The 27,238-nt window shown below is 45.8% G+C and overlaps 1 protein-coding gene and 1 long non-coding RNA gene across 7 annotated transcripts; one reads left to right on the top strand and one right to left on the bottom strand.

The window, feature by feature from the left end:
* Nucleotides 1-35: 35 nt before the first annotated feature.
* On the bottom strand, nt 36-23,085 carry LOC130382719 (filamin-A-interacting protein 1-like). Of its 4 annotated transcripts, XM_056590605.1 has the most exons (6): nt 22,902-23,085; nt 12,928-13,274; nt 12,039-12,215; nt 11,108-11,286; nt 1,478-4,280; nt 36-869 (listed from the first exon to the last, which is right to left on the bottom strand). In XM_056590605.1, exons 2-6 carry the CDS (start codon nt 13,246-13,248, stop codon nt 684-686), a joined length of 3,666 nt encoding a protein of 1,221 aa, XP_056446580.1. In that variant the 5' UTR covers nt 13,249-13,274; nt 22,902-23,085; the 3' UTR covers nt 36-683. The 4 variants fall into 4 exon arrangements, with proteins under 4 accessions (XP_056446580.1, XP_056446581.1, XP_056446582.1 ...); XM_056590606.1 differs by lacking the exons at nt 11,108-11,286; nt 12,039-12,215; nt 12,928-13,274; nt 22,902-23,085 and adding exons at nt 4,524-4,616; nt 7,063-7,658; XM_056590607.1 differs by lacking the exons at nt 11,108-11,286; nt 12,039-12,215; nt 12,928-13,274; nt 22,902-23,085 and adding an exon at nt 7,063-7,658.
* On the top strand, nt 8,327-12,793 carry LOC130382721 (uncharacterized). 3 transcript variants are annotated; one of them, XR_008895610.1, is made up of 4 exons: nt 8,327-8,533; nt 8,889-9,027; nt 11,185-11,250; nt 12,048-12,793. It is a non-coding gene; the product is annotated as an uncharacterized LOC130382721 (long non-coding RNA). The 3 variants fall into 3 exon arrangements; XR_008895608.1 differs by having other exon boundaries at nt 8,886-9,027; XR_008895609.1 differs by lacking the exons at nt 8,327-8,533; nt 8,889-9,027 and adding an exon at nt 9,085-9,214 and having other exon boundaries at nt 12,048-12,790.
* Nucleotides 23,086-27,238: the final 4,153 nt, after the last annotated feature.

Below are 27,238 nucleotides of genomic sequence, written 5' to 3'. Positions count from 1 at the left end.
TAATGATACTGATAATACTAATACTTCTTATTTTAGTATTCATGATAGAGAAAAGTAACTTCCCCCATTGAAGTGGATTTACTAAAATAGTTTGGACACTACCCTTAACATTTCTCAATATTTAATTTTCAAGAGGAAACAAAAATACACAAATACAAATGCATACGCAATATACATTGGAATCTGATTATCCATATAAAGTCTTTCATTTAAATTACCTTTTATTACAAAATCCTTTAGATATAAAGAAAGCGTTACTTACATGTACAATGCAATATTCTAGTAAAACATTTACAAAATATATTTAGAATGTATAAACACGTGAGTCAACTGATGCATATGTTGCAATAGAAAACCCTGACATTTCACTCAAACTACAATCACACTGTGGATATCAGACATTGTTTTTCCATCTACATTTCAGAAATAAATATGAACACAAACACAAATACATTGGCACCTAGTTAAAAATGTGTCATTATTTGAAGTACAACGGTTCCGTGAGTCCTTAAGTTGATTGAGGAAACAGCTGTGAGTGTTTCTTGTGCTACAAATTGCCTGTAACTCTATGCAGCACCATGTTTTGCATGTACATCACAGGGGCCACTCAAAAGCTATGGTTTAGTAGCTCACACTGACTCAGCACTTTACATTACAGACCCATCACCATCGATCTCTTCTACTTAGGCCTTTCCTCCATTTTGAAGGGCACCGCTGTTCACCGTGGACTTCTTCACCTCTATCCTCATGGACTGACTCTCTAGCCTCACTCCACCGGACATGCCCAGCACCGTCTTCCCTGTCTTCAGGTTCTTGGACATGGGGATCCGGGTCAGCCCAGTACGAGTGGTTTGGGCTTCATGCCCGGTCTATTGCAAGAGTGGAAAGAAAGAAGATGGGATCAAATCAATTAAAGGGTGAAAAACACATTAAAAGTATGTATGTATGTATGTATGTATGTATGTATGTATGTATGTATGTATGTATGTATGTATGTATGTATGTATGTATGTATGTATGTATGCATGCATGCATGCATGCATGCATGCAATGCATGTATGCATAAATGCTTGTGTGTGAGACAATTCGAAACACTTTAAACTTCACTAGTAACAAGTACCATGTGAGAAATGTGAATATGTGTTCAAGACTCTGTTTCAGCCATTCACTATCACTTGTTTGGTGTCAAGTCACTCCAAGGCTGTTTTGTGTCAGTGAGGCCAGCAAGCACCGTGAGACCATTTGTGAATAGAAATAAACAAAAGGTACATATGAAAATATGTCTCGAAGATATGCATCACTGTGTCTCTCCAGTCAACAAGGTCATAATTTGTATTTTCTATCAGCAATTTGCATCTCAGGTCTTTACATGTGCTTACTTTTTTTTTTTTTTCATGGGGCATACAGTTGACACAAATACACACATTTGATAGATACCCTTGAATTAAATCCATTTCTTTCACTAAAGGCACATTACCATGCTTTGTGAAGGCCGACTGCTTGATGACACGGGAGTGATGGTTATACTATTGCTGGCCTTGATGGCGGTGGCCCTGGCCATGGTGGTGCTGGTGGTGGTGGTGATTTGACGCGGCGAACGCAAAACTGTCCCGGTGGACAAGGTCATCTCTTTGCCCTCCACCACGGGTCTGACGACCATTTTGGGGCCGGCGCTGTTACCGAGGTGGATGTGTATCTTGCTGTCTTCACTGGTGGTGATGAGGTTAGTGTGGCACTTCCTGATGGCCACTGGGACCATCTGCTTTTCTGGCGTGACCTTGAACACGGCACGGCCCATGGTCATCTCCTGGGGTTCCGGAGAGGCCGAGTGGTCGGGTACGACAGCCGTGCTCGTCGTCGTGATGGAGATCGGTGACAAGGGCCTCCCCGATGCGGCGGAGCAGACCCTGCCGCCATCGGGGGACTTGGCCCTGGATATTGTCGTGATTGTGACCGGGGACTTTGCTCTCTCTGGGCCTCGGATCCCAGTGAAAGACTTCACCCTCTGGTTGGATGCAGAGTGGGTGGGAATGATTGTGATTTTAGACTTGGGGTGAGACGAGTTGGGGCTGAGTGGGACAGAGCTGGAGAAGAAGCTGTCACCCGTGGGGCTGCTGATCTCCAAGGTCGCGGTGCTGTTCTGGTGATCGGGCGTCACCCGGATGTGCACTGGCTGTCCTTGTTTCTGGATCATTGTCAGTTCAGTGGGCAAAGCGTCTCCATTGACGTGCAATGGCTTTTCTAGGCTGTTCCCTGACGGGGCCGTCTCCTTTTTCCTCATCCATGGGATCCAAGACTTCTTTACACCCATGTCACTGGTGGATGAAGGGCTGCGTTCAAGGGCACTGAGCTTTTCAGATGACTTCTTGAGACACTTCTGTCTGAAGTTGTTCATGATATGATTCTCTTCTTGGACCGACTTCCTGATGAAAACAGCTGGGCAATCCTCCTCTGCCGTATCCATGGGCAACACGTCCGTCTGCACTGCCGTCGAAGTCATAGCGATGTCCATCATCCTCCTCCCATTCATGCTGGGCCTTAAGGCTCGGCTTTGTCGTTTAGTCACGTCCAGCTCTTTGGTCAGGTGAATGACCTCGATGCTCATGTTCTTGGCTTTCTCCTCTTCTTCCAAGAACCTTTGCTGCAGCACTGAGTAATCTAGCTGGAGCTGAGACAGCTGGTCTTCTTTGTTCATGAGCTCATGGATCTTCTCCTTGAGAGCCACAACGTCAGCTTGGAGGTCTTTGGTCATGGCCTCCTCTCGCTTACAGCATTGTTGGAGATCTTCTCTGTGACAATCCTCCTCTCCTTTCTCTATAGCTTTGTTCCGTGCGATCTGACTCCTCATTTCTTCAATCTGCCGGGAGAGGATGTTAGCCTTGTCTTGTTCGGTGAGGAACTTTTTCTCTAAGAGGTCGCACTGATCCTCCGTCTTGATCAAGTCGCCCTCTACCACCTCGAGTTGTTTGAGGCGTTTCTTTAGCTGTTCAATTTCAATGGTCAGTTCCATTAATTTGTTGTCATCTGCTATGGCAGAGCCAGATCCTCTACCCAGTTCACATCTTCCTATGTTTTTAAGCTGTGACTTTTCTGCTGGGTCCAACCCATCTAACCTCTTTTTCAGTTGGTTGATCTTGCAGTTTAGGTCTTTATTTGTATCCAATTCATTCAATATTTTTGTGCTCAACTCTCTATTCTCACTGGTTAGAGTTTCTACTTTGTTCCCCATTTCGGATTTTAACTTCAGGAACTTTTTGCTCTCATCTATTAGTCTTTCAGTGACCTCCGTAACCTTTCTCTGTTCAATTTTGAACATATTGCCTAAATCCTCCTTTTTCTTCTCCTCGGACTTCATCCTATCCATTAGATTCTTTCTTTCGTCCATCAAAGCAACTGTCAACGACTTCAGTTTACTAAGGTCATCTTTGAGGCTCAGTTCAGACTTTTCTAGCCGCAACTCGGAAGACTCAACCTCTTTCATTCGAATCCGCAGAGCTACCAGCTCATCCGACAGCTCCTTCGTCAGCCCCTTCTCCCTTTCCAGTGCAGTGTTCAACTGGGTACATTCAGTCTTGATGATGCTGAACGCACCCTCCAGCCTCTCTAGTTCCACCATTCTCTTCTGGAGCTTCTCCACCTCCAGCCGGAGGACTTTGCTCTTGCTGTCCTCGTCCTGGAACCTCTTCCTCAGCTCTTTACACTGACTCTCAGTCTTGGTGATCTCCTCATCCTTACCCTCCATCTCCAGCACCCGCTTCCGCAGGTTCTCCAGCTCAGTGATCAGCGTGGAGTTTCCACACTCGCCTTTGCTGATCTTCTCTCTCAGCTCCTGCAGCTCATCCTCCGATTTCTTCAGCGTCTTGTTGCTCTCCTCAAGCTCCGCCACCTGGTGCACAAGACCTGAAAGTTTGGCGTCGAGCAGGCGGTTCTGGGCCTCCTGGTCGGCCAGCTTGGCGCTCATCTCCTCATGCTGCTGGGTGAACGTGGATGATTTCTCCCGGAGCTCGGTCTCCAGACCCACCGCCCTTTGGCTGTCCTCCTGGGCACGGGTGCCGGCTTCACCGAGGGCCTGTTCCCGCTGCTGCAGCTGCAGGCCTAGCTCCTGGACGTGCTGCCCGTGTTTGTCCATCTGCTCCAGGTGAAGTTGCCGCTCATCCACCAGCATCAGGGCAAAGGACTTTAGCTTCACCAGCTCCTCGCGCACCTTGGCCAGTCGCTTGGAGTGCTCCCTCTCCTTCTTGGCCTGGTAAGCTTTCTCGTTCTCGAGTAACTTCTTCAATCTAGAAAGGAATCAAATAGAGAAAAAGAAAGAGGCATCCTGGATTAGCTTGGGATGACATTGATTTTTAAAAGTAGGTATCTTTGTGGGTCTTGATCATATCATGAAATGTAAAGTTAATCTAAAGTGCATGTTAGGGTTAGGGTTTTTCTCTTAAAAGTCACTTAACTATTCAATAATCTCTTCTCAAGATATGTATATTGTCCCATGATTGTAAATGTTCTAAATGTATGACAAAGATTACCTTGTGGGGTGGTATGGATGATTGCTGGTTGAAGCAGCCTCACCTGGCCCGAGTCTGACTGAAGGGACTCTGTGGCTGGGTGAGGCTGCACACCTGTTGTGCATTGAGCAATCAGTGTGCACTGGTTAAACCAGCCATCATCACATACACTGAGAGAGATTTGCATGGCAACATGGAGCACCAGCTCATATCATTGTCAATTAACTTCTATGATGGTGATGTTTTCCCACATCACCATCCTATGTCCTTAGTGGTTTGGAGAGGACCCACAATGGGCGCTAGTCTAACAATCCTGGCACCTAGGTGACTTTAACTGGGCTCCTCCCGATATGGACAGAATGGTGACGTTGGAACAACGATTTATTGTGGAAGTTGATACGATTCACCAAGTTTTATCAGTTGATGACCAGCCATTATCCACACACACACTCCAGACCTTATAGAAATACATGATTCTATCATCTACCGGATTGAAAAATACCCAGTTAATGAATAGTGTATTTGTAGAGTAAACAAACAGAACAAACAAAGCAGTTAAAGAAAGCTAAAATTTGAAAATATAAGCAATAAAATCAAATACTTAGACTTTATGTTGTGATGCTATGACCCGAGCATCAGGACACAAACTGAAGTGCAGCGGTCAAACACTTGATACTGCGATATCCTTCCCCTTTTTTCCGTTGGATAAGAGCTTAAGAACACAAGCCTCATGAGAACGTTTCCCAAAGCCCTCTGACCGAGAGCGCTCCCTTTCTCTGAGCCTCTTTCTATGCTGCTCATGTCCATTAACAATTCACCCACAGTCAAATTACATGCAAAGCACAAGGAATGCAAAGAAGATGCTCAGTCTTTGTGTGCCACCCCAGCACGAGAACAACGAATCACAGCATTTCCTTTTGTTAAAATAAAAGAGGCATAAGAATCCAACATACGTTTCACCCATCCATATAAAACTTAGGGCTGCTGCAGGCCAAATAGCCTCAAAAAGTTCCCCAACCGTCTTCAAAATATGTAATCGCCAGCAACACTATTTAGCGGCCTAGGACAGGCAGCGTATGTAACTCACCTCCGATGTTAACTCTAGCAGGAACACGTGATCATTTTTAAGCCATTGTTTAAAGTCCGGTGATGGTGAGTGTCAGCTGACAGGGGGCCTCCCTCTCTCCACAGCCACATAGGCCCACACTCCCTTCTTGTCATCAGGACGAACACAGGTGAGCCCATGCACAGGAGCAGCACCTCACTTCTAAGTGATAGACTAGAGTGCATGAATGTGTGTTTGTGTGCGTCTGTATGCATGTGAATATAAAGGAGGTTACGATTGGTTGGAAGCAGGACTCTTTGCAGGGGGTGGGTCCCTTGCCAAAGCAGGGAGGGAGGGGGGGGGGGGGCGGCGTTCAGCAAGTCTACCCCTAAATTAACTCCTGTTATTCATCTTTTGTCACTTACACAAGGGTTGGAGTAATTCAATTAAAAGTTTTTCCCACTTTAGAGCTATATTTTGTACTCGAGTGTACTCATAAACATTCTTTGTGTAAATTCAGTGTTGGTTTGAAGAAAGTCCAACCTCCTATTTATATAAAAATTGGATATACAATAACAAAGTATACATTAACAAAGTCCCATAAGAGCATAAGAGCTCTGGCATATACGTTATATATATATATATATATATATATATATATATATATATATATATATATATACACACATACATACATACATACATACATACATACATACATACACACACACACACCAAAGTGACAGCATAATTCCACCTAATGGCAAGGAGCGCTGGTCTACACACACACACACACACATAATGAGAAATCCAGAGACTGCGGATGGGCCAGGTCTCTCCTGGGAGGGGTGGAAGACCAGAGGAGGACAGAATGTACAATCGCTTCAATGAGGTGCTGTGTGAAAAGTCTAAATGAGGGTTGGGGGGGGGGGGAAAGGAGGTGTTTCAATGTGTTCGCTAAACACACGTAGTACAGCCTGGTGGTTAGTGTAGTTACCCATGAAAGAGAGAAGAGCGTGACACACACACACACACACACACACACACACACACACACACACACACACACACACACACACACACACACACACACACACACACACACACACACACACACACACACACACACACACCTGTGAATGGACTATTCCATTGATTGATTTGACCTACAGGTTATTAAAACATAGCTGTGGCACCGCTCTTCTTATGCAGTGCATTGGAGATCCTACATCCTAAATCGTTAATAAAGGCCCATTAACGCGGTGCACGTATGCATTCATATCACGCAGGGCACCTGGCTCCTCTCCTGCCAAGTAGCAGACAGGGGAGCCTGGCTCCGCTACTGAGGAGACAAGCAGATGTCGAGAAAACAGCACGTCCACGTTCTACGCTTCCACTGCCGCAAGTCAGTGACACCTTAGCATTTGGCCGTCTCAAATTACACACACCGTTTTGTGTGTGTGTGTGTGCGTGCGCTTAGGCGTTTGTGTGTGACAAATTGTGCCGATTTTTTACCTTGAGGTTGAATGTTGATCTTTACCTTTTGAGACCATCACTTTGAATAAGTGTTTAGGAGCAACAGTGATGTCATATGTTGAGCGTGTGTGTGGATGGTGGCTGGTGGAAGCAGCCTCACCTGGCCGAGTCTGATTGGACTCTGGGGCTGGGTGAGGCTGCACAACTGTTGCACATTGAGTCATCAATTTGCACAGGTTAAACCAGCCGTCACCGCACCCACTCAGGGACATCTCCTACATGGAGCACCAGGTCATCCGTCATTATCTGCAAACCTTATAACAAACTGGTTTCCAACATCACCACCTCAAAAGCCCAGTAAAAGTCACCTTACTGGAGCGTAGCATGTAGAATAATTAGCTGTGATGTAAGCAAATGGTGATGCGTTATTATAATTTATAAAAAATTGCATTCTAATCGACTTTCAATGTATAAAGTCCAGTAAGGTTGCTTGGTGGAATGGCTTCTTGTTTTCCGTTTACACTATGTTGTCATCGGGGTACTTAAATGCGTGCACGCCATGAGCACAAACACAGGTGCGATCTGTAGAAGGGGGGGGGGAAAATGTCGAGAAGAAAAACGCATCATATTCCTGGTGGGACAGCACCTCACTCACCCCCAGCTCCCCGCTGGAATGCGCTCCGAGCCGCACTGGCCCGTCTGTTTCGGGAGACCGAAGATTGAAGCAGAAACGGCCTGCCAAAGAGCTGTCAAAACAAGGTGTTCCACCGTAATGACGACTCTCGACGGACGTAAAACATTAGTCGCTTAGCGAGAGAGCGAGCCCCAGCGGTAGTGTATAGCACCGAGAGATTGATGTGCTGCTAAAAGAAGGAAATCAGACGTAAGCTGGTATGTGGCGGTACGTGGTTGAGGGCAGAGTAAAACGGAGTTATTGAAGCTTTGTTTACAGCATGTGCATGACCTTCTGCCTGTGTGCTTTTCTGTCAATATGATTGGTAAAGAGGAAAGAGACAGGAAACACTCACCTGATTGTAACTTTTGTTTTCACATCATATTTTCGATACAGCTTCTATTAACAGACCAATCTGCAGTCAATGCAACAATACCGGGAGTGTGTGTGTGTGTGTAGGGGGGGGGTTCCAATGTGCGTGACTCTTAAAAAAAAACATTAACCATCCTCAGGAACGGCAGATATTTCTCCTCCTTTATATGTTCACCACCTGACATCCAAATTGCTCCGTGGATGGCTGACGGCTGAGAGTCGGGGAAAATCCCCTCATCGGCGCCCATTATTATCACTCACATTCTTACACATGTTTGGCACGGCACCTTTGCCTCTCTTTCGCTCACTATCGCCGCTACAGGGCCCCAGGGCGTCGGCTGATCCTGATAATAAGGTGCCAGAGATGAGGAGATGCCTCCGTCTCACACCCGTGGCTAGCTCCTGTCCAAACAAGCGGTGTGACACGTTATTGGATTGGTCCACGTTTCATCCGAAGTGACAAGTGTGAGTGATAAGTTCTGAGGGCAGAACTGAGAATGAAGACATCAATCCATCCATTTTTATATCCATCTGTCCATACATCTATCGAACAATCTCACCAATCCACCCTCCCACATCCATCCACCCATTAATCCGTTCATTCGTTCATCATATCTCGCCTACAGTTAATATCTACACCCTCTGGTCTATTTTGGGCGGATCAAAATACAGTAAACAAAGGTTTATGGTAGCAGAGCTGGAATTAATAAATGTCCCTGTTAGCAACTGCTAGCCGTAGGGAATGTGGCGGACTCCGATGGCCACGGAGTGAAAAGCAGCCAGCATTAACATGTGGTCCCCTCCCATCTCCCCTTAGCAGGGTGAGCGAGGGCGCCCTGTTAGCACGCCCAGCTGGAAACCACCTGGCACCGAACACAAATCACCTTGATCCTGCCACCTGATCCGCCAACTCAGAGCCTAAGGGATCAGGTGCCACAGTATAGGCCAGCAAAGGCAGGGTGAGTTGAGTATCACTCCTTTTTTACACTATGAACTCTCGACTCGGTTTCGTAACAAGTACATGTTTGTGTGAGTCTAACTCGGGTGTGTGTCGCTGGCTACTACAGCTATCTGATGGCTCAGGGCCTTAAGAGAAGTTAAGGCTTTGGTGACCTTAGGGCCCGTCTGCAAATATGTCCCATCAAGGTAGGCAAGACACTATGAACTATTAGTTTATTCACGCAAATGTGTAGATGGGATTTCCTTTCAAGCTACTCAACAGAAATTGCAAATACAGGCACGGTGGCTTTTTGCTGGGGGTTAAACATTCCTCAAGGTTAAGATCAGTGGAAACGCACTCAGCTGTTAAACCTAAGCAAGTTAAACTACAATTGGATGCATTTCAAAATGTTTTTATATCCAACATTTCTAATTAAGCAACATTTCTCTGCCTACATATAAAATGCCCTGAAGCCAAATTTGCGATCGTTTTTTAAATGGTGTGATTGCTTTTTAGAATATACACTTGAATATGAAAATTACACTGGCTCGAATATGAAGTATTCACATTCTCTCGCCTCGGCATGTTAAAGTAAACTGAAAATAAACTCTCGCTGTCTGGGAAATGGGCCAGAAAAGTACGGCCATGAACCAAGACAAGCTCTTTCTCTCTCAACTCTCTCTCTCTCTCTCTCTCTTATAGCCTCTGATGGCCTCTCCATTCTTGTGACAGTGATTTAGCGTCCACAGCCTGCTTCCTGTGTCCTCTGCTAGGAGCTGAAGAGAGGGAAATAGAGAGAGAGAGGGAGAAGGAGGGCTATGGAGAAACATTGAGTGTGAGTGCAGGTCCACTGGGGGTCGGACTATTTGAAGTTTTGACAGTGGATGAAATGCTGCAGGATGTGTAGCGCCAGCCCACAGGTCCGCACTGCAGATGACTGACTGTATGGATTACATTCGAGATACAAGCACACTGCCTGTCCTGCACCCATGGACACACACACACACACACACACACACACACACACACACACACACAAAGGCACAAAGGTACAAAGGCTCTAAAGTTATTGTACAGATAAGTCAAATCCTTGTGTTAAATAAGAGGACTGTTATTGGCTAAAGCACCGTGGGATTGACGCTTCCATCTGAAAGCATCCTTTAAGTTTTCTCTTGGCGAGCATTGATGCTAGCAAATGCTAAATCAGAGCATGTTCTATTTGTCTGACTATGATGGTTTGCTGTTGTATTTCCTGCCGGGAACCCAAACCGAATTGCTGCTTTGATTATTCTCACTGTTGTTGATTCAAATCTGCCAAATTACAACATTTTACATGCATAAGAAGGAAAATTTACCTTTCAGTGATCCTTGTGAATCCACATACAACCACCATGCTATTGTGTTTATGTCTCTGCTTTTGGGATCAAACCCTCTGAATCTTTGATTGTTTAATGAGCGTAGGTCATTTGGGATTTGAGGATCCGTGCCTTCTCTCTCTCTCTCTGTCCATGAACCTTTCGGTTTTATCTTTCTGACCAGGCCGTGTGCATGTAAGGCCACATCCCGTCTGTAATGGCCATGGTTTCTGTGAGGCCCTGGGGACTGATGGTCCTGTATACTGTCGTTGACTGCCTCAAGGTCACTTTCAAACATGGATTTCTTTTCAACATCCATTGGCCCTGAACCTCTCGTGCTCCTCTCCCTCTCTCTCTCTCTCTCTCTCTCTCTCTCTCTCTCTCTCTCTCTCTCTCTCTCTCTCTCTTTTCTCTCCTGCCTTTATCTTGCCCTCACTCGTCCTCCATGTCCCCCAGCTCTTCATTCAACCTCGTGATTACCTCTTTCCATCTCTTTCTTTCTCTAGCGACAGATTGCAATGTTTTGTTTTTTTAATTCAAGCAGCTCTCTGTATTCCTTCACATGTATTCATCGAATTGCAACCATTTCTCAATTCATACTGCTTCCCCCCCTCCCCCGATTGCATTAACCTTGTTTATTGGTTTCATAAATATTTTCTGAGGTTCCCTGTGCGTGTGTGCATGTGCGTGAGCGTCAATTCAATGTGCTCCTCAGTTGAAGACGGACTGCGCCCGGGTGCCCACCTCTCCCTCTCCTGCTCCAGCAGGTTGGTGAACTCGTCACTCTTGTTCATGTAGTCCCCGTGCTTGTGCTTCTCCAGGTCCAGCTCCTGCACGGTGCGGCGGTGGCTCTTCTCTGCCAGCAGCAGCTGCCCCAGCATGCGACGGTACGTCTCCCTGTGCTTCTCCTGCAGCCTCTCCAGCTGACAGACACCGGCCCAGGGATCACAGTCAACGCAAAGTGGGGAGCGGGCGGGTACTTTTTCACATGCTAGCGAGGGGTGGGTCGTTTTTTTTTCCTGATGTATCTAGGGCTTGGACATCGAGATGGCACAACATGGTTTTTGGTTGTGGTGGTATTCTGATCAAAAGATTTAAATGAATACAAAATACAAATTTTGGCTGTGACTAGTCTAGGTCAAAGTATATTTACATTTAGTTAGGATTTTCCATCACTACAACTCTCTCTTTCGAGTCACCACAAATGGCAGAGTAGCGCCAACCAAAAGTCCCATGATTCATTTCAATGTACAAGCCCGATACATGCAGGTACCGCAGGTATCGACACACACATTGACAAGCAATGCGCAAACAAATGGATAGACGCACACGCAGACAGACAGACAGATAGACAGACTTATGGGGACAAAAATTGGGACAAACACGTGCACAAATAAAAGTACTCTTGTAAACACACGCACGCACACACACACACACACTCACATTCACGCACACAAATGCATGTAGATACACACACACGCGCATGCATGCAGATACACACATAAAAATGAATGCATGCAAACAGTTCAGAAGGTGAGGTATGGAAGGCTAAACCTTAACCTCATCTGAAACCAACACTACACCATTTCCTGACATATCGATAAAACATTGACACGATAGACAAACAAATGTGTCACTTTACAGCGCTTTTATAGACATTCACCAAAACACTGACCTCAACCAGGGGCTTCTGGTAGGGTTCCTGGTTCGGAGGGCCCTTGGACCCGGAGATCAGGCCATCCCTCTGCAGGGCCTGCAGGGCCGAGCCAGGCTCCGGGGAGCCGTAGTGGGACTCCAGTCCTTCGGGACGGGCCTGCTTGGACTTCATGATGCGGATGATGTCTTCACGGGCCTAAAAGCACACGGCTCATTGATTAGAGCACAGAAGATGTAGAGATACGTTGATAAGATGATGTATATAACACAACAGGGGGGTTATGTTATATAGTGTACCTAAAGCTATATGAACACACATATACAATATTTATCTATATATTTATAGATCTTTATGTATTTATTAATAAGTATGCAATACTTGAAATTATACGTTTTGTATACGTCATTACCGTTTTCAACCACAAGGTAGGGCTATAGTGCAATTAAATTCGAGGCAGCCCAAGGAAAAAACTAGTTTTTTCATACACAGCATAACATCATACCAACACACCATACCAGAGGCCTTTTTAATATCAACGCTGCAGTTGTTAGCAGTAAGCAGTCAATAGCAGCTTGAAGACGTACTGTGTAGAAATGTTACTCTTTTTGGTAAGTCATTCACCCGAAAGGTCCAATAGCCTAGGGTCAAATCCTAAAAAAGAAATGTAATAAAGATAATATTGTGAAATAAACTCCTAATCTACCAGGTTTTCTCTGTTTTCCCATATAGTAAATCATCTAAAGTGGTAACATAAGCCAATAGAGCTCATTGGATTTGACTCACTCGAGATATGCTTGCGGCGGATGGCAGCATGTGAAATGCTCCCTGACACAATGCGACCTGTGAGAGATGCAACATGAGCACAGACACAACTCCTTTAAAGCTCATGCATTCCTGGTGACCTCACCTGAACCTCTCCCTCCATGATGCCCAGCAGTTTGAGCAGGTCTCCTTTAGAAAGCCCCATCAGGCCCTCTCTCTGATCCCCAACGTCATCTTCGGAATCCACGGATATCTTCTTCTTCTTCATCTCCTCCTCCTCCTCCTCTATCTCCTCTGTGATGACCGCTGCTTTTTGGTGTGTCTCGTCTTTTGGTTGAGGTTTGACCTGGTTGAGGCTCTTGATGGGGAGAGTCACTTCCTGTTGGGGGTGGATGTCGCGGTCTCCTTGGGGCACACCGAGGACGCCTTTGGCCGGCCCCTCCACCCCGTTGCTCTTGGACCTCATGTTCTACCTGAGGAACACCAAGGAACCTGAGGGAACCCAGAACAAAAGGATACATGTTATTACAAAGGTAAACCTGCATGCTGGGGTAATACACATGGAATAGTGATCACAAGAGACTAATATATTGTTGTCGGTACTGTCCCCCATCATTAAAGTCTTCGCTTAACATAACCATCTTGGTATGGAACCGTCCCATGGGATACATCTAACCCTTTTTTGCCATTATCAATGTTTCTTAGCTTGGTTGTTTGGGCTATTCAGTTCATATCAGTTAGACGAGGATGGACGTAGTAAGATAAAAGTAGTGAGAGACATTTAGTGAGGTGAGATGGAAAGATAAAGGACATTTTTGGAACATGTTTATTTCCTAGTTCACTTAATATTCTTTAGAGACTTGAGCTTTTTCCAACATGTTTACCTTGAACAAAGTCCAAAAACAGGTGAAGAACTTGAGACACAGACAAGGAGACAACTAAGCTAGGACTTAATGAGAGGAATGCATTGTAGGTTGTACGGCTTTGGCTTCACATAGCTTCATATCTGAGCAGCTGTCCAGCAAATGATTTAACTTCTAAGATACTAGTTCATGCATAGATAAGAGCTGAGCTGATGCAAATTAATAAAATGTGTGTGTGTGTGTGTGTGTGTGTGTGTGTGTGTGTGTGTGTGTGTGTGTGTGTGCGTGTGCGTGTGCGTGTGTGTTTGTGTGTACATAGCCACATTCTGTTTGACTGCTGTGTGTTTCAGTCACACCCTAGTTTGGTGGCATATCTCATGTGGAGAGATGAATCTTAGATGGAAACAGTGCTTGCTTTTAAATCATTCTCTTCCATGAAGAAAATGTACCGCTATCATGTCTGAAAAGCTTTTACACCATATGACACATTGTTTTGATATCACAAATGAGGTTTCACAACATCATGATAACTGTTTTTAATAACTTTCTTAACTGTGAAGGGCGAGAAGACAGGTCTGGGATAAAGTTCTTATCTTATCTCGTAGAGTTTGAGGCATACCTTTTTAATTAAGGGATGTGTATGTGCGCTTTTGTGTGTGAGAGAAACGATGACAGTATTAACACTTGTAAAAGGAAGGGACCTTGAACTGTGTTCTGTTTGACAGGCGGTGGAGGGAAAAAAAAGAACAACTGACTTTAATGACAAACAGATATTGTATTAACTCCCCCCCCCCTCCCCCCCCCAACCTCCCATCAGCAACACATCTCCCCACCGGTGATGTCATAGCAATCCCCCACCCCTTGATTCACGTTCTGAGACGCCTAGAGTGGGCTCGTCAAACTATGTCATGCATTTTCTCCTTAGCACACACCCGAACACACGCATGCAATACACGCACGCTCGCACACAAGCACAGAAATGCAATTAATCCTACGCAAACACACACACACACACACCAACATGCACCCACACAAACACACATGCAAATAACCATACATTGGGACCATGAGTGCATCTATACTATATGCATGCGTGTGTGCACACACACACACACACACACACACACACACACACACACACACACACACACACACACACACACACACACACACACACACACACACACACACACACACACACAAACCTCTTAAATCCCATCAGTCCCACACCGCCCTGTTGACCCCTCTCCCTCGCTTCACACCGGAGACATCTTGAGTGTGGTCATCAAACTATCGCATGTAGACGCACACGCACACAAACACACACAAACACACACACACACACACATACGCACACGCACATGCACATGCACACGCACGCACACACCTTTGAACAGCTAGGGAGGTAGAGAGAGAGAATATGAAACCGGGATGCATGTGCTTTGTATATGCTAGCACACCTACACACATATAAATAGGCAATAATACTATCATTGAGTAATCGCTTTGGAACACACAAACACAGACCCACACACAGACCACACACACACACAAATGCAACGCAGGACTTGTGAATCGGGTACCATCCCAGTGGGAAACGTGCCACAGAGCTCCCTAAGAGGGCCGCAGGCAACAAGGAATCCTGCACATCGACTTTGCAACGTTATTCAAACAAGATGTCCATTATAAAGAAAGCGGTCCCGAGGGACGGGGAGGAGGGGGGGTTCCTTCTATGTGCGAGATACAAGGGATGGGCAGGCGCTCTGGTCATGGGTCCAGTTCTCACCAAACAGCACATTTATCTTACTGCAGCCGCTGTGGTCTGTTGAGCGCAGAGACTTAAAGCAGCACGACTACTCCTAATGACCCCCGATAACTATTCTCTTTGAATTCCCTCTTGTTTTTTTTCCAGTGAAACAACAAACAACAGCAACAACAAAAGGAAGGCACATAAAAGAGGCCCGAGATAAGGCAAAGGGGTCGAATCTCTTGTATTGTCAAACCCAAGACAAAAATGCAACCAACAAAGCTATCTGGCGGGGGCCGGGGGGAAGGTCGTTGGGTTTGAATCGCCTCGGAGGATTCAGTGGCACCTTGGATAGAGTTCAACCCCGACTGCTCCTCTCCTTCTGTCCGTCAGTGGTGGCCGTGGAGCCAGAGGTAGAACCCCCCAGCTGCTACTCTGCTTAAGAAGCTCACTCAATCATGCACCAGATAGTTGGGGATAAAAAAGACGAAACGCACCGGGGTGCCTTGGAAATGAAAGATGATTTAGGGCGATGAAATGCAACCGGTCGCTGGGTTATTTATAGTTATCTGGGTCGAGGTCGTCAAGCGATCAAACTTTACTTTATTGGCTTTACTGCCTGGTTTTTCGGACTCGCAAAGCCCCCAGACACTGACTTCAACCGAGTGGGCAGCATCTGTCTGGGCAGTTTCGGTTACATTTGATGGTTCGATAAATCCATGGCAGTTTTTGTACATCTATATAATTTTACTCAAGACATCTTTACTTTCAATGTACGGAATTATTTGTCATTTGAAGTTAAAAGCTTAAAAAGGATATTGGTCTCTTCTCATCTGGACCGTGGATTGGATCAGTTTCCTTATGGAAGTCATTACCTTGAAGTCCTCGGATGTAAATGAGTATTTATGTTGAACAGCGGGTTGACGTTGAGTCATAAGTTAGAGACACCCCATTGCCGGCCCCTGGAGATCTATTGGTCAGATCACTGAAGCCACTCTCCACATCTTGGCAGTTGTAAGGCCCTACTCCCCTATCACTCTGTTGAAGGAACAGCCAATCTGGGTACAATGATGTCAGTGACGCACTCATGATGATGGTCACCACCTGTACTCCTCCACCAGCAATATCTCTATGAACACACAAGACCCCACTTTGAAGTGGAGTGTGAATGTACAGTCAATTGCTCTTATCACATGTTTATTTTCACATGGTTTTCCTTTCGGGACTCCTCTCATTAGTGATAACATTCCAAATATCTCTTTGTAGTTCGTAGAGTAACCATGAGAATGGTATTCTGTCATTGTGTCCTTTTGGCTTCTTATTTATCGTCTGAACCGTCCGGTCACTGCAAGCACCAAATGGAAATTCCAAAGGCACGTGGCCTGCATTCCAGTTTGACATGCAGCATTCCCAAAGACTGAAATTCCCTGCCAGCCTCGGTTCCCTGATGCTAGATCTAACTGACAGAGTTAGATCAGACACAAACACACGCACACGCACACACACACACACACACACACACACACACACACACACACACACACACACACACACACACACACACACACACACACACACACACACACACTCTTTCCCTCTCTCAAACACAAACTCACACACTTGCACACTTGTGCAGTCTGAACTATGTATAGTATGTCACTGATTCGTCCAACATCAAAAATAGAGCAGTTCCCTTCAACATGAAAGTGGGGCCCTAAAGCCTGTGAGGCCCCATTATAAATGTGGACCCCCCTCCCTATAGCTTTGGGCAAGGCCAGTCCCTTTGCAGCTCGGTCCAGTTGTCACACACAATGGTATTTATAGGTTGTGAAGAACATGTGCCACTCTGGCAAAGTCAAAAAAAGGGCACACTCGTTTTTTTGTAATTCGTCAGCAAGTCAGGAAATTCCTTTGAATGGCAGCGCATGCCTTTCAGTTTGGAATTGAATTAGTTCACAAGAATTGATGGATGAAGCGTAATAGACTGTTAACATTTAAAATGTCAACATTTCCCCATACCCTGTAATTTACATTTAGTCATTTAGGGGCTACGTGTGTCATTTAACCCAAAGTGACACACAGTCTAAGCATACAATCAGAACTCAAACTTCAGAATGTAAAACCTAAAAGGTAATACGAACTGAAAAGCAAGCACAAGCACTGCCTGGTGCCATAGACCGGGCACCAATGCAATCCAATATGACGCATCCACTGCACAGTGTTCACACCTTACTTTTACAAACTTCAAACACTTCACCTAAAATAACCTTTCACACTCACAGCCTGTGCATGTCATGTTATTCCCCTGCGACCGAAAGGTCCAGCACCACAGAGATCCAATCTCGGTGAATTTAGACTGCTTGAACCTATCAAACTGAAACATGCATTCACCATGATGGAGTGTGGGTTTATTCGGTCTCACACCGCACCAGGAGTTGAACTTAGTGACTTAATAAGGAGTGGGGGACTTGGACATCTTGTTTGGCTGCAGGACACTGATAAAATGCAGTGGGCCTGCGAGGGGAGCCCTGGAGGACAACGCGAAGCCTCAAGCTGTGTCTGAGATGTGTCCGCACTCTGCACACAATCAGAATAGAACAGAGCCTTGTGTTCCCTGTTGCCGGGGGAACGAGTTGTAGCACTGTTGCCTGGGAAAAAGGACAACAGGTCTCAGGGTAACTCCTTTGGGGGCGATCAAGTCATCAAACACAATCAAAAGCCCAGACAATCAGTGATTGTTAGACGTTAAGTAGTACATGCTTCCATGCATTCCCAGGAAAATAAAGATAAAGTAGAGGGCGGTGAAATGTTGATGATTATGCTCAGATGGTTACAATTATGATATTGCATTGAATACATGAAAACCAAAGGACTATATTAACCGGGTGCCATCTATGGCACCTGGTTCATATTTAAGTAATGGTTTCTCCTCGTACAGTCAATTCAAGCATCTACAATGTGTGGCCTCTATTAATATCCAATAGTGTAAGGACTGTAAGAAGAAACACTGTAATAAGCACTTCACTACACACTCCGTGGAGTGAAATGTCAGAAGAGGTCGCGGGTTTCATGCACACGTTACTGGAATACCAATGTTTAATCCACCAATCGGACGGAAGCTCCCAGAAGCCTCAGCAGTTACGGGCGATCCGCATGCTATGAACAGCATCTCAATGTCATGCTGCGTATCACTATCCTTAAAGGAAAAACAACTCTAACAAACTATAACTTTGTTTCACAGCTTGCCCCCTGGATTATTTTAGAGCCTTCGGTCTCGATCCTTGTGATGCCCCATGACATTATAATTACTTTTTACACTTTTTTTTCTTTTTTAACAAGGCTGTATAAGCCAGCCTTTATGCAACCGCAAACCACGAACCGATTTGGATTTCAAGAACCTGACCCGGCCTTGACATTGCCTGACATTGCCTGACATCGCAAAACCGCTGTATGTCGTAAACTGTACGTTTACAACATGGCTGACCGCATTGCGAGTCAGTGACATAATGACCGACATTGTGGTTGCCAGGGTCGTAGATACGCATGGCATGATACATCAGGCATGTAGTGTATAGCAACCACCAACACAGGAGGCCATTCAGAAAGGCATGACTGCGATCCATCAGACATACGTTCATCCGAGGTGGTCCGAGCTGTGCGTAAGTAGCCTGAGGCCGAAATCAACCCTTCTTTTGTGACCCCACATATCGTCAGTCGCGCTCGGAAAATACGCACTTATTCCCATGGCAACGGCGTTGGACCGCATGGAGGCATACCAAGTCAGGGTGTCTCGAGGCTGAAATAGACCCATTGCCCACCCTTCAATGCTCCAGATCTTCTCCAGCAGCGTTCAGAGATCAATTCCCTCAATGTCTATGAATAGCCAGCCATCAGTCATATGGATGATGCAGACTCAAATACAGTCTAAGGTTATGGGGGGTTACTATTTGTCTTAAGTGTCCCTGTTTGGGATTCCCAGTGGCCACGTATTCACATGACGCTCACGTCATGCTTGGGTATGTTATATTTTATTTAGGGAGGAATCGCAGCACGTTTGCTTGATGCATCGTTCTATAATGTGTTTTAGGAAGTAGGGAAAGCTGCGATGTGACATGCAAGCGTTATTCTCTGTGGTGTTGTGACATGTGGGGCTGAACACTCCCTCCCCGACCGGCCCTTCCCCTTCCCCAAAGGTTGTCCACATCACTGAGGAGGAGAACCGTTTTCGTCTGGCTGTCATCACACCCCCTTTATCTGGAAGACTAATGATGATGTCACTTCCCCCAGATGTCCAGGCAGAGGGTGAGCGGGAATAGAGGAGAGGGAAAAGAGTGGGAAAGAGACAGAATACCGGAGGAGTTCTGCCGGTGATCACAGATTCTCACGTTTTCAAGAAAGATGAGGTTAAAGTCCCAGAAGACAAGTCGATTAAAGGGAATGCAAACGTACAGATTGTGTGTGTGTGTATATGTGTATATATATATATACATATATATATATATATATATATATATATATATATATATATATATATATATATATATATAATGTACCCAGTATATTTTCAGTGAGAAGGCGTGCTTTGACATATTGCACACACATTGGGAGTTGCTATGGAGAATCTTCAAATGTATTTTTAAACCAAGGGAACATGAGATACGAGTGCCACTGTTGTGCAAAATCACTAAAAGTGTCAGAACTGCATTTTTGTCATTCACGAGCATGGCTCCTATATACCAGCACCAGTACATCGTCAGTGGCAGCTGTTGTAGATTCCCACCAGTGTGATAAAAATTGAAGTAGACACGACCACCGTCAACACTAGCCTTACACCTACTGCCATAGGTGTCCAATCATTTCTATGTACTGCCTGGGCTATTGCAAATTAGATTGGTTGTAAACACCTGATTGTTGACACATTGCACGAATGAGCAAATACATCACATAAATCATGCAAACCGTTCGTGGCACAGCTGCAGTTCAGAGAAATGTGCTATCGAGAATACAGAGGCACATGCACACGCCTCCACACACAAATATGTTGGCATCCATCCTTTAAAAGATACACAAATCCACCCCCCCCCTGTCCCCATGATGTCACACACACACACACACACACACACACACACACACACACACACACACACACACACACACACACACACACACACACACACACGCACACGCACACGCACACACAAACACACACACACAAAGTGTCAGGGTGTTGGGTTGAGTGGATAATGTGTAAGTGATGGTGTCGATGCTAAAGGCCAGCAAGATAAACAGCTAGCATGGTGGCAGTTCCAATTGTGCTAACACATCCTCACGATTGCTGTTATCCTTCTAACAATAAAATACATTAAAACTCTTGTTTCGTTTGATATGGTCAATATTAAACACAAAATGTTATGTAATTGCCAGCAGCAGGACTACACATGTTTCTGGGAGTATATTTATTCAAACAACAAGCATGACAGGAAGCTGTCTGCAAAAAGCGTAGTGTCCTAGTAGCCTAAAATCAACACATAGACATCTAGCGAATAGTAATTTACACTTTATGCTGTCAATTAGCCAACGGGAACTGTTAAAGCTAGCAGCTAAATGCTATGACTATCTCACTCCCTAATCTCAGTCTGGTGCTGAAGGCCAAGGTATCTCATACCCTAAGTATGTCTCCCTATCATTGCCGAGCATTAGAAATAACCAAGGTGACGTAAGGGCAAAACAATGTGATGAGGTAAGCCAAATGCTTGGTGGCATACACATACAACAACCCCCTTTAGCAAACAGACAGGGTTGGCGTATGTGTGTGTGTGTGTGTGTGTGTGTGTGTGTGTGTGTGTGTGTGTGTGTGTGTGTGTGTGTGTGTGTGTGTGTGTGTGTGTGTGTGTGTGTGTGTGTGTGTGTGTTTGTGCGTGTGTGTGTGTGTGTGTGTGTGTTTGTGCGTGTGTGTGTGTTTGGGTCCTGGCTTTGTCATTGATTTACTCCTGACTGGTTGATTAAATGGGGTCTGTCTGATAACTGTCTGGCTTATGTTTACAAAGAGACGCCTCTCTCTCTCTCTCTCTCTCTCTCTCTCTCTCTCTCTCTCTCTCTCTCTCTCTCTCTCTCTCTCTCTCTCTCTCCCTCTCCGTCTCTCTCTCCCTTTCCCTCTCCCTCTCGTGGGTGGATGGGTCGGTCCAATGTGAACAAATGAGCTTCAGTTCATAGACTACTGATGATATGTAAAAAAAAGAAGAACTCAACACTACAATAGAACAACAGAGCAAATCCAAAATGAATAAACAAACGATACCAAGAAACCCCACAGGAAACGAGGAGAGGAAGTGGTTGATGCGATAATCATCCATATCTCTGCATGGCTCCAGCAATAGACTTCATGATATATCGGTCCCATTCAAATCCTATTGCTTTGATTTCAGTTGGATGAGAGTACAACTTATTTTGCTCTTGCTTTTGAGTTGGTTGACACCTGCGCAAATATCACGACTTTCGTGGAAGTTTAATTGTAAGCTTTGGATGCACTCTGCCGTCTCTGGAAACAACCAAATGTCACGTGTTGTTTGTCACATGGTAGCAACACGTGTTGAGGAAGCTTTGTCTCTGTTATCTGGCATCTGTTATGGTTATTCTTTATTACGCTTTTATCACGCCTTGTGGATTAACACGAGTGAATGATGGCAGCGACGTGATGTAAACACATAGTTATTATCCTGTGTGTGTGTGTGTGCGTGTGTGTGTGTGTGTGTGTGTGTGTGTGTGTGTGTGTGTGTGTGTGTGTGTGTGTGTGTGTGTGTGTGTGTGTGTGTGTGTGTGTGTGTGTGTGTGTGTGAGTTTGTGTGTCTGTGCTGTGCAAATGCTCTAAAGGTCTGCAGCATCAGAACGTGTGTATGTGTACTTTCATAGTGACGTGCTCCATCCCATTATACAGTTGAACTGTGTTGCAGTATCCCCCTCAGGTCTGGCTAAGGAACCCCCATCTTTCACTGTCACCCACTGTTCAGGACACTCATTAACTGCTCTTCCTACGTACAAAGTTCAACAAAAAACTTGACTGTGACTCCGCTGACCGTCTCCCCTCAATGGCAGTGCGGAGATGTTTTATTAATGAACTTCACTCTTTGTTCTTTATGCGTCCCCTCGCCAAGAGAAGGAACAGCCATTTGTCTATGCCATGTAAGTCAATGCAAAATCTAAATAAAATGCCATATGATTTGAATGCATCGAACACTGAATTAATCAGAGTGAAGAGAAGGTTCATTCACTGAGTGCCAAGTTGCTTGCTCGTAAGAGCATCGGTGCAACAAATAAATGTCAAAAAAAGTCACTGTTGAATAGAATATTGTTAACAACCGACATCAGCTCTCTGAAGAAAACAGAACGGCTGATAAGCCTTGCTTCAAAGGAAGCACATGATAATCCTCAGCTGATTCCTACAATAACACACAGAAACCCAGCTGGCAGGCTTGTCATTGCGGTGAACCACTTGTAAATAAGTTCCCCTACCTGCTGTTCTGTGCTCCCCTGGTCTCGGCAGTGGAAGTCAAACCAAGGGCAGTCCTGGAGATAAAAAGGGCCCGCTCTTCAGAGTTGAAGGATATCCACCGAACTCTTTTTGTTTTGTATGGTCCACTTCAGTGGTGGCTCTGACTGCTCTTGCTGACCACACGCTTGCCAGCTACTGAATGGATGCAAGTGCCATCACTGGACTCAGGCTCAGCCCCAGCCCCACCCCTCCCTGCTGTTCCTCTCTCTCTCTCTTTCTCTCTCTTTCTCACTCACTCACTCTCTCTCTCTCTCTCTCAAACTCTCGCTCCCTCACTCTCTCTCTCTCTCTCTGGGCTTGACTTCAGGCGAGGGAGGAGGAATGGAAGGGAGTCATAAAAGACAGCTCCGGCTTTACTCCTAGCCGCTCTCGTTCTCTGGCTCCTCAAGCCGTATCCGGCAAAACCCTCTGGCTGGCTTCCGTAAAAGTCAAGGATTCAACACCTCTATTTCCCAGAGTATCTTTTAAAAGGAGGAGGTGGCAGAGGAGGAGGAGCAGGAGGAGGCAGCGGGGGGTGTAGTCGATGGAGGAGTGTGTCAGATGGAGAATAGTGAGGAGAAAGAAGGGGGTCAAGGGGAGACAGCCACTGGGGGAATAAAGGCCCTGGATAAGGATTTGGCCAGCCACCCTTCTGTGCTCAATGACGGACTGAAAGGAACCCGAGTGAGGAGAGGTGAGGAGAGGTCTGGGCCGTCTCTGGGCCGTCCCTGGCCCTTTGTCACTGGGCCAGAGCTTTCCGCTATTGTCCCCCCCCAACCGTCTCTGCACTTTAACTGGAGTCACCATGGCTAAAAACACGGCGTCTATATTTAGCTCCGCTCCCCTTGCCAAGGGGAACGGTGGCTGTTAGCAGCTGATGCTAGCTGAATGCTAGATGTTTTGGTGGGGGGGTAGGGTAGGGTAAGGGGGGGGAGGCGCTGGCCTGCTAGCTATAGCTAACTCTCTGCGTTGACCCGAGGTGACAGCTGGACAACTCTGTGCCTTTTATCCAATGCTGGGAATATACAGGAGCAGCCGTCACACGAGACCCGGCGGCGCGCCGAGATACCACCCATCTCTAACTGCTGAGATAGGTGCCCTGAGTGCTGCCAAGCTTCCCAGGCCTTTGGCAGCCTGACAGCCCCTCTGGCCCCACTCACCGAAAACACTGAACCAGGCCCAGGAGCTATATTTGTGGTACAGTAGCTAGGTTGAGCCCCCGTGGAAATGCAGTGCGGGCATTGTCTGGTGATGGACATGTGACAGGTCATAATTTAAACACGCCCTGTATATGACAATACAACGTGTCGATGAAGGCTTAGAGGTCATGTGTGCCGCAGAGAGTCAGATGCGCTTTGATCTGGTCGTATCCACGCCTGGACAAGATGGTGTAAGGTCAGGTGACCGGAGAAGAGGGTTGCTCATCAAGACAGCTCATGGAAACCAAAAACAAACCAGATATTAGGAGGAGCGCATGCAATCCCCGATGAGTCTCTCTGTGGTGCAGCTCAAAAGCCCCTGGCCTGGGAACGCTTCGGTTTCAGCCCAGAGTCGTCATTCACTGCTCTGTGTGGGTGTGGTGCATATAGCTTATGTAATGGGATCACATTTGCACACACAGCTGATACAAAACCACACATGGAAACGAACACAAAGGGCAGAAGCGTAGACCTACACATGCAAGATTGAGAGAGCCCCAAACGTGGGCACACGTGCTCGCCCGTCACCACCAACCCTCTGTGCACACAAAGCACCTGTGCCCAAATCAACACTTGCCCCTCTACCTTTCCACTAGTGACACAAAGAGACTTGTCAGGTAGTGGGGGTGGTGGGGGCCGACATGAGCCAAGATGCCAACCGATACCCGAGGAACAAAGCTGACCAGTGGTCACCCCCTCTCGGGCCACAGCCTCAGAAGGCACATCCACCTATTCTCGGGGTCACTCAAAATGAATCGGGAGAAATGATTAACATTGTTTGACAGGCGCCATATCCTTCCCTGCCCTCCCCCCTCCCGCATCTGATGTCATAACCCCGGCCTGCGGTATCAAAGTGGAAGATATGTTCCAACATACTGAGGTCCCAAGACATCTATTTTGATTGGATGTCATACTCTCTCACCACCACGACCACCACCACCAACACCTCCCCGCCCAAAATTGAAGTCATGAGTCAGGCTCCAGCATGCTTGCAAGGGGTATGTTTTGAGTGCAGCCTGTATGTGTGCGTGCTTGTGTTCCCATATGTGTTTGCGTGTGTTTGTTCGCATGTGTGAGTGGGTGCGTGTGTGTGTGTGTGTGTGTGTGAGAAAGAGTGTGTTTGTGTGTTTTACCCAAAAGACAGTGGTCCGGTTTGCAATATTTGGGTCCTGTGGTCCTTATGATTAACAGTGAACAAATGCTGTGTGGTTCATTGCAGCTCGAGTTCCCACACTGTCTTGCTCGGTCGCACTAGAGAGCACCGACACCCACGATAAATAAATACAAGATGGGTGATGAAATGTAATCCGAACCCCAGCCCCTGTGGGAACTGGACTCTGTACTAAATTGTGACAAAAGGATGCATGGCGTACTTGAAGAAGAATTGGTATTGCTTATGGCACACAAAGAAAACTGGAGAAGACAGATATTCCTTGCTTCTGTAATTTGATGTGTTTAAGAAATAGATGGATATTATGGATATAAGGGCCGATCAAAATGAAGCAAAAAAAGCATTTGTTAAATAATGATTTGATCGGTAATAGCCGGTTAATAACGAGTTCTGGTCCACAGTATCAGGTAGACAAAAAGAGCAGCACAGTGTAATATCTTTCCCAGAGAAGAGACAATGTCATTTACAATTTACAGAAATGTATCTAAAGCCTGATTGTTGAAAACCCAGGACAGCTGACCTGATAGGCTTAAAGCTGTCATAAGGATCCCAGGACTTTGGCCAGACAGGACAATTGACAGATATGGGACGATAATTGTTCACGACCCCAGGATCTCCACCTTTATGGTAAACGGGTGATATCAAGGCACCTGTGTGATTATCCATTACAAGTTGTTTGAAAATTGGCCCTTCCCTGTGTTTTAGTGACATTCATAATGTGTTAGTCCACCTAGATCAGTGGTTCTCAACCTTTTTTGAGCAAACGCCCCCCTGACCTTACCCTGATCCTCTGGCTATTTATTTCAGGTAGCCTATTTTTTCACCCCCAAAAAAATAAAATAAATCTCCCCCCAAAAATGGAATCACGTTCCCAGCACCCCCCTAGGTTGTGCGAACGCCCCCTGTTGAGAAACCATGACCTAGATGTATGATGGATAGATAAGCAACATTTGCTACAGTCCACCAAGTAGAGTTTTAGACTGATCTGTCCAGCATACATCTAGGTGGACACATCGACTTGTGATGTCACTAAAACACAGGATAAGGCAGATTTTCTAACAGCTTGTGATGGCTAATCACACTCACACCTGTTAGCATATTATCACGTTTGGAACTTAGGGGCGTGAAAAACGATACAGATGCGATGTGAATACCACTGTGTGTTTGTTTGTTTCTAATGAATAGCAGTATACATTTCCACGTACTTGGCCCTTCTAAATCACTATTCTGTCTGTTCTAGCGTGTTGTGGTGACTGCGACTGGATGCCTGGACTCTCCTCATGGTTAACCGGCCAGCACCCCATCATCATTTTAATATGTTTTGCATGTATTTACCTGTGTGTCAATTATTGCACCCATTGCACTCCTGACCATCTCTGGAAGAAGGGATCACCTACTATGCGTTTGGGAGTTTTTTCTGGCCCTTGTGGGGCCTTAGGTCAAGGGGGGTGTCATAAATATTTGGCCTTTTAAGCCCTTTGAGACTGTAGTTGTGATTAAGGGCTAATCAAATAAAATTGAATTGATTTGAATCACCCCTTTAAGGAATTACATGAGCTACTTTCGACGCTCTCTGGATGGATCTCTGAATAGTGAGGTTAAGAATGTGTGATAATGGAGCACATGCAGTTTGGCGACTCTACTCTTTCAGTAGTTTATGGATTTAGTCCACCAGTCAAAACACAACAAGACCTTTCTGGTTGTTCACCCACCATGCTAATGCATGGTGGGTGATTTGGAGGTTGGAGAGTGTTGTGTATCTGTCGACCCTTGTTAAATAACATTAATAACTAAAACAGAGGGACTCAAGGGGGTTGCAAAACCACAGGTGGATGGAACAAGATGGAACACTGCTTCAGGCGAACAATGAAATATTGCACCTTGTCGGTTTTAGGTTTTCGAACAGCAACCTTGCCTCCATGCTGTCACCAAGTGGCCAACTGTTGAC

The sequence above is a fragment of the Gadus chalcogrammus genome, chromosome 5 (genome assembly GCF_026213295.1).
Source record: "Gadus chalcogrammus isolate NIFS_2021 chromosome 5, NIFS_Gcha_1.0, whole genome shotgun sequence".
Lineage (NCBI taxonomy): Eukaryota > Metazoa > Chordata > Actinopteri > Gadiformes > Gadidae > Gadus > Gadus chalcogrammus.
Note: the sequence above shows the minus strand (reverse complement) of the source record. Positions and strands in the feature narration are given on the sequence as shown.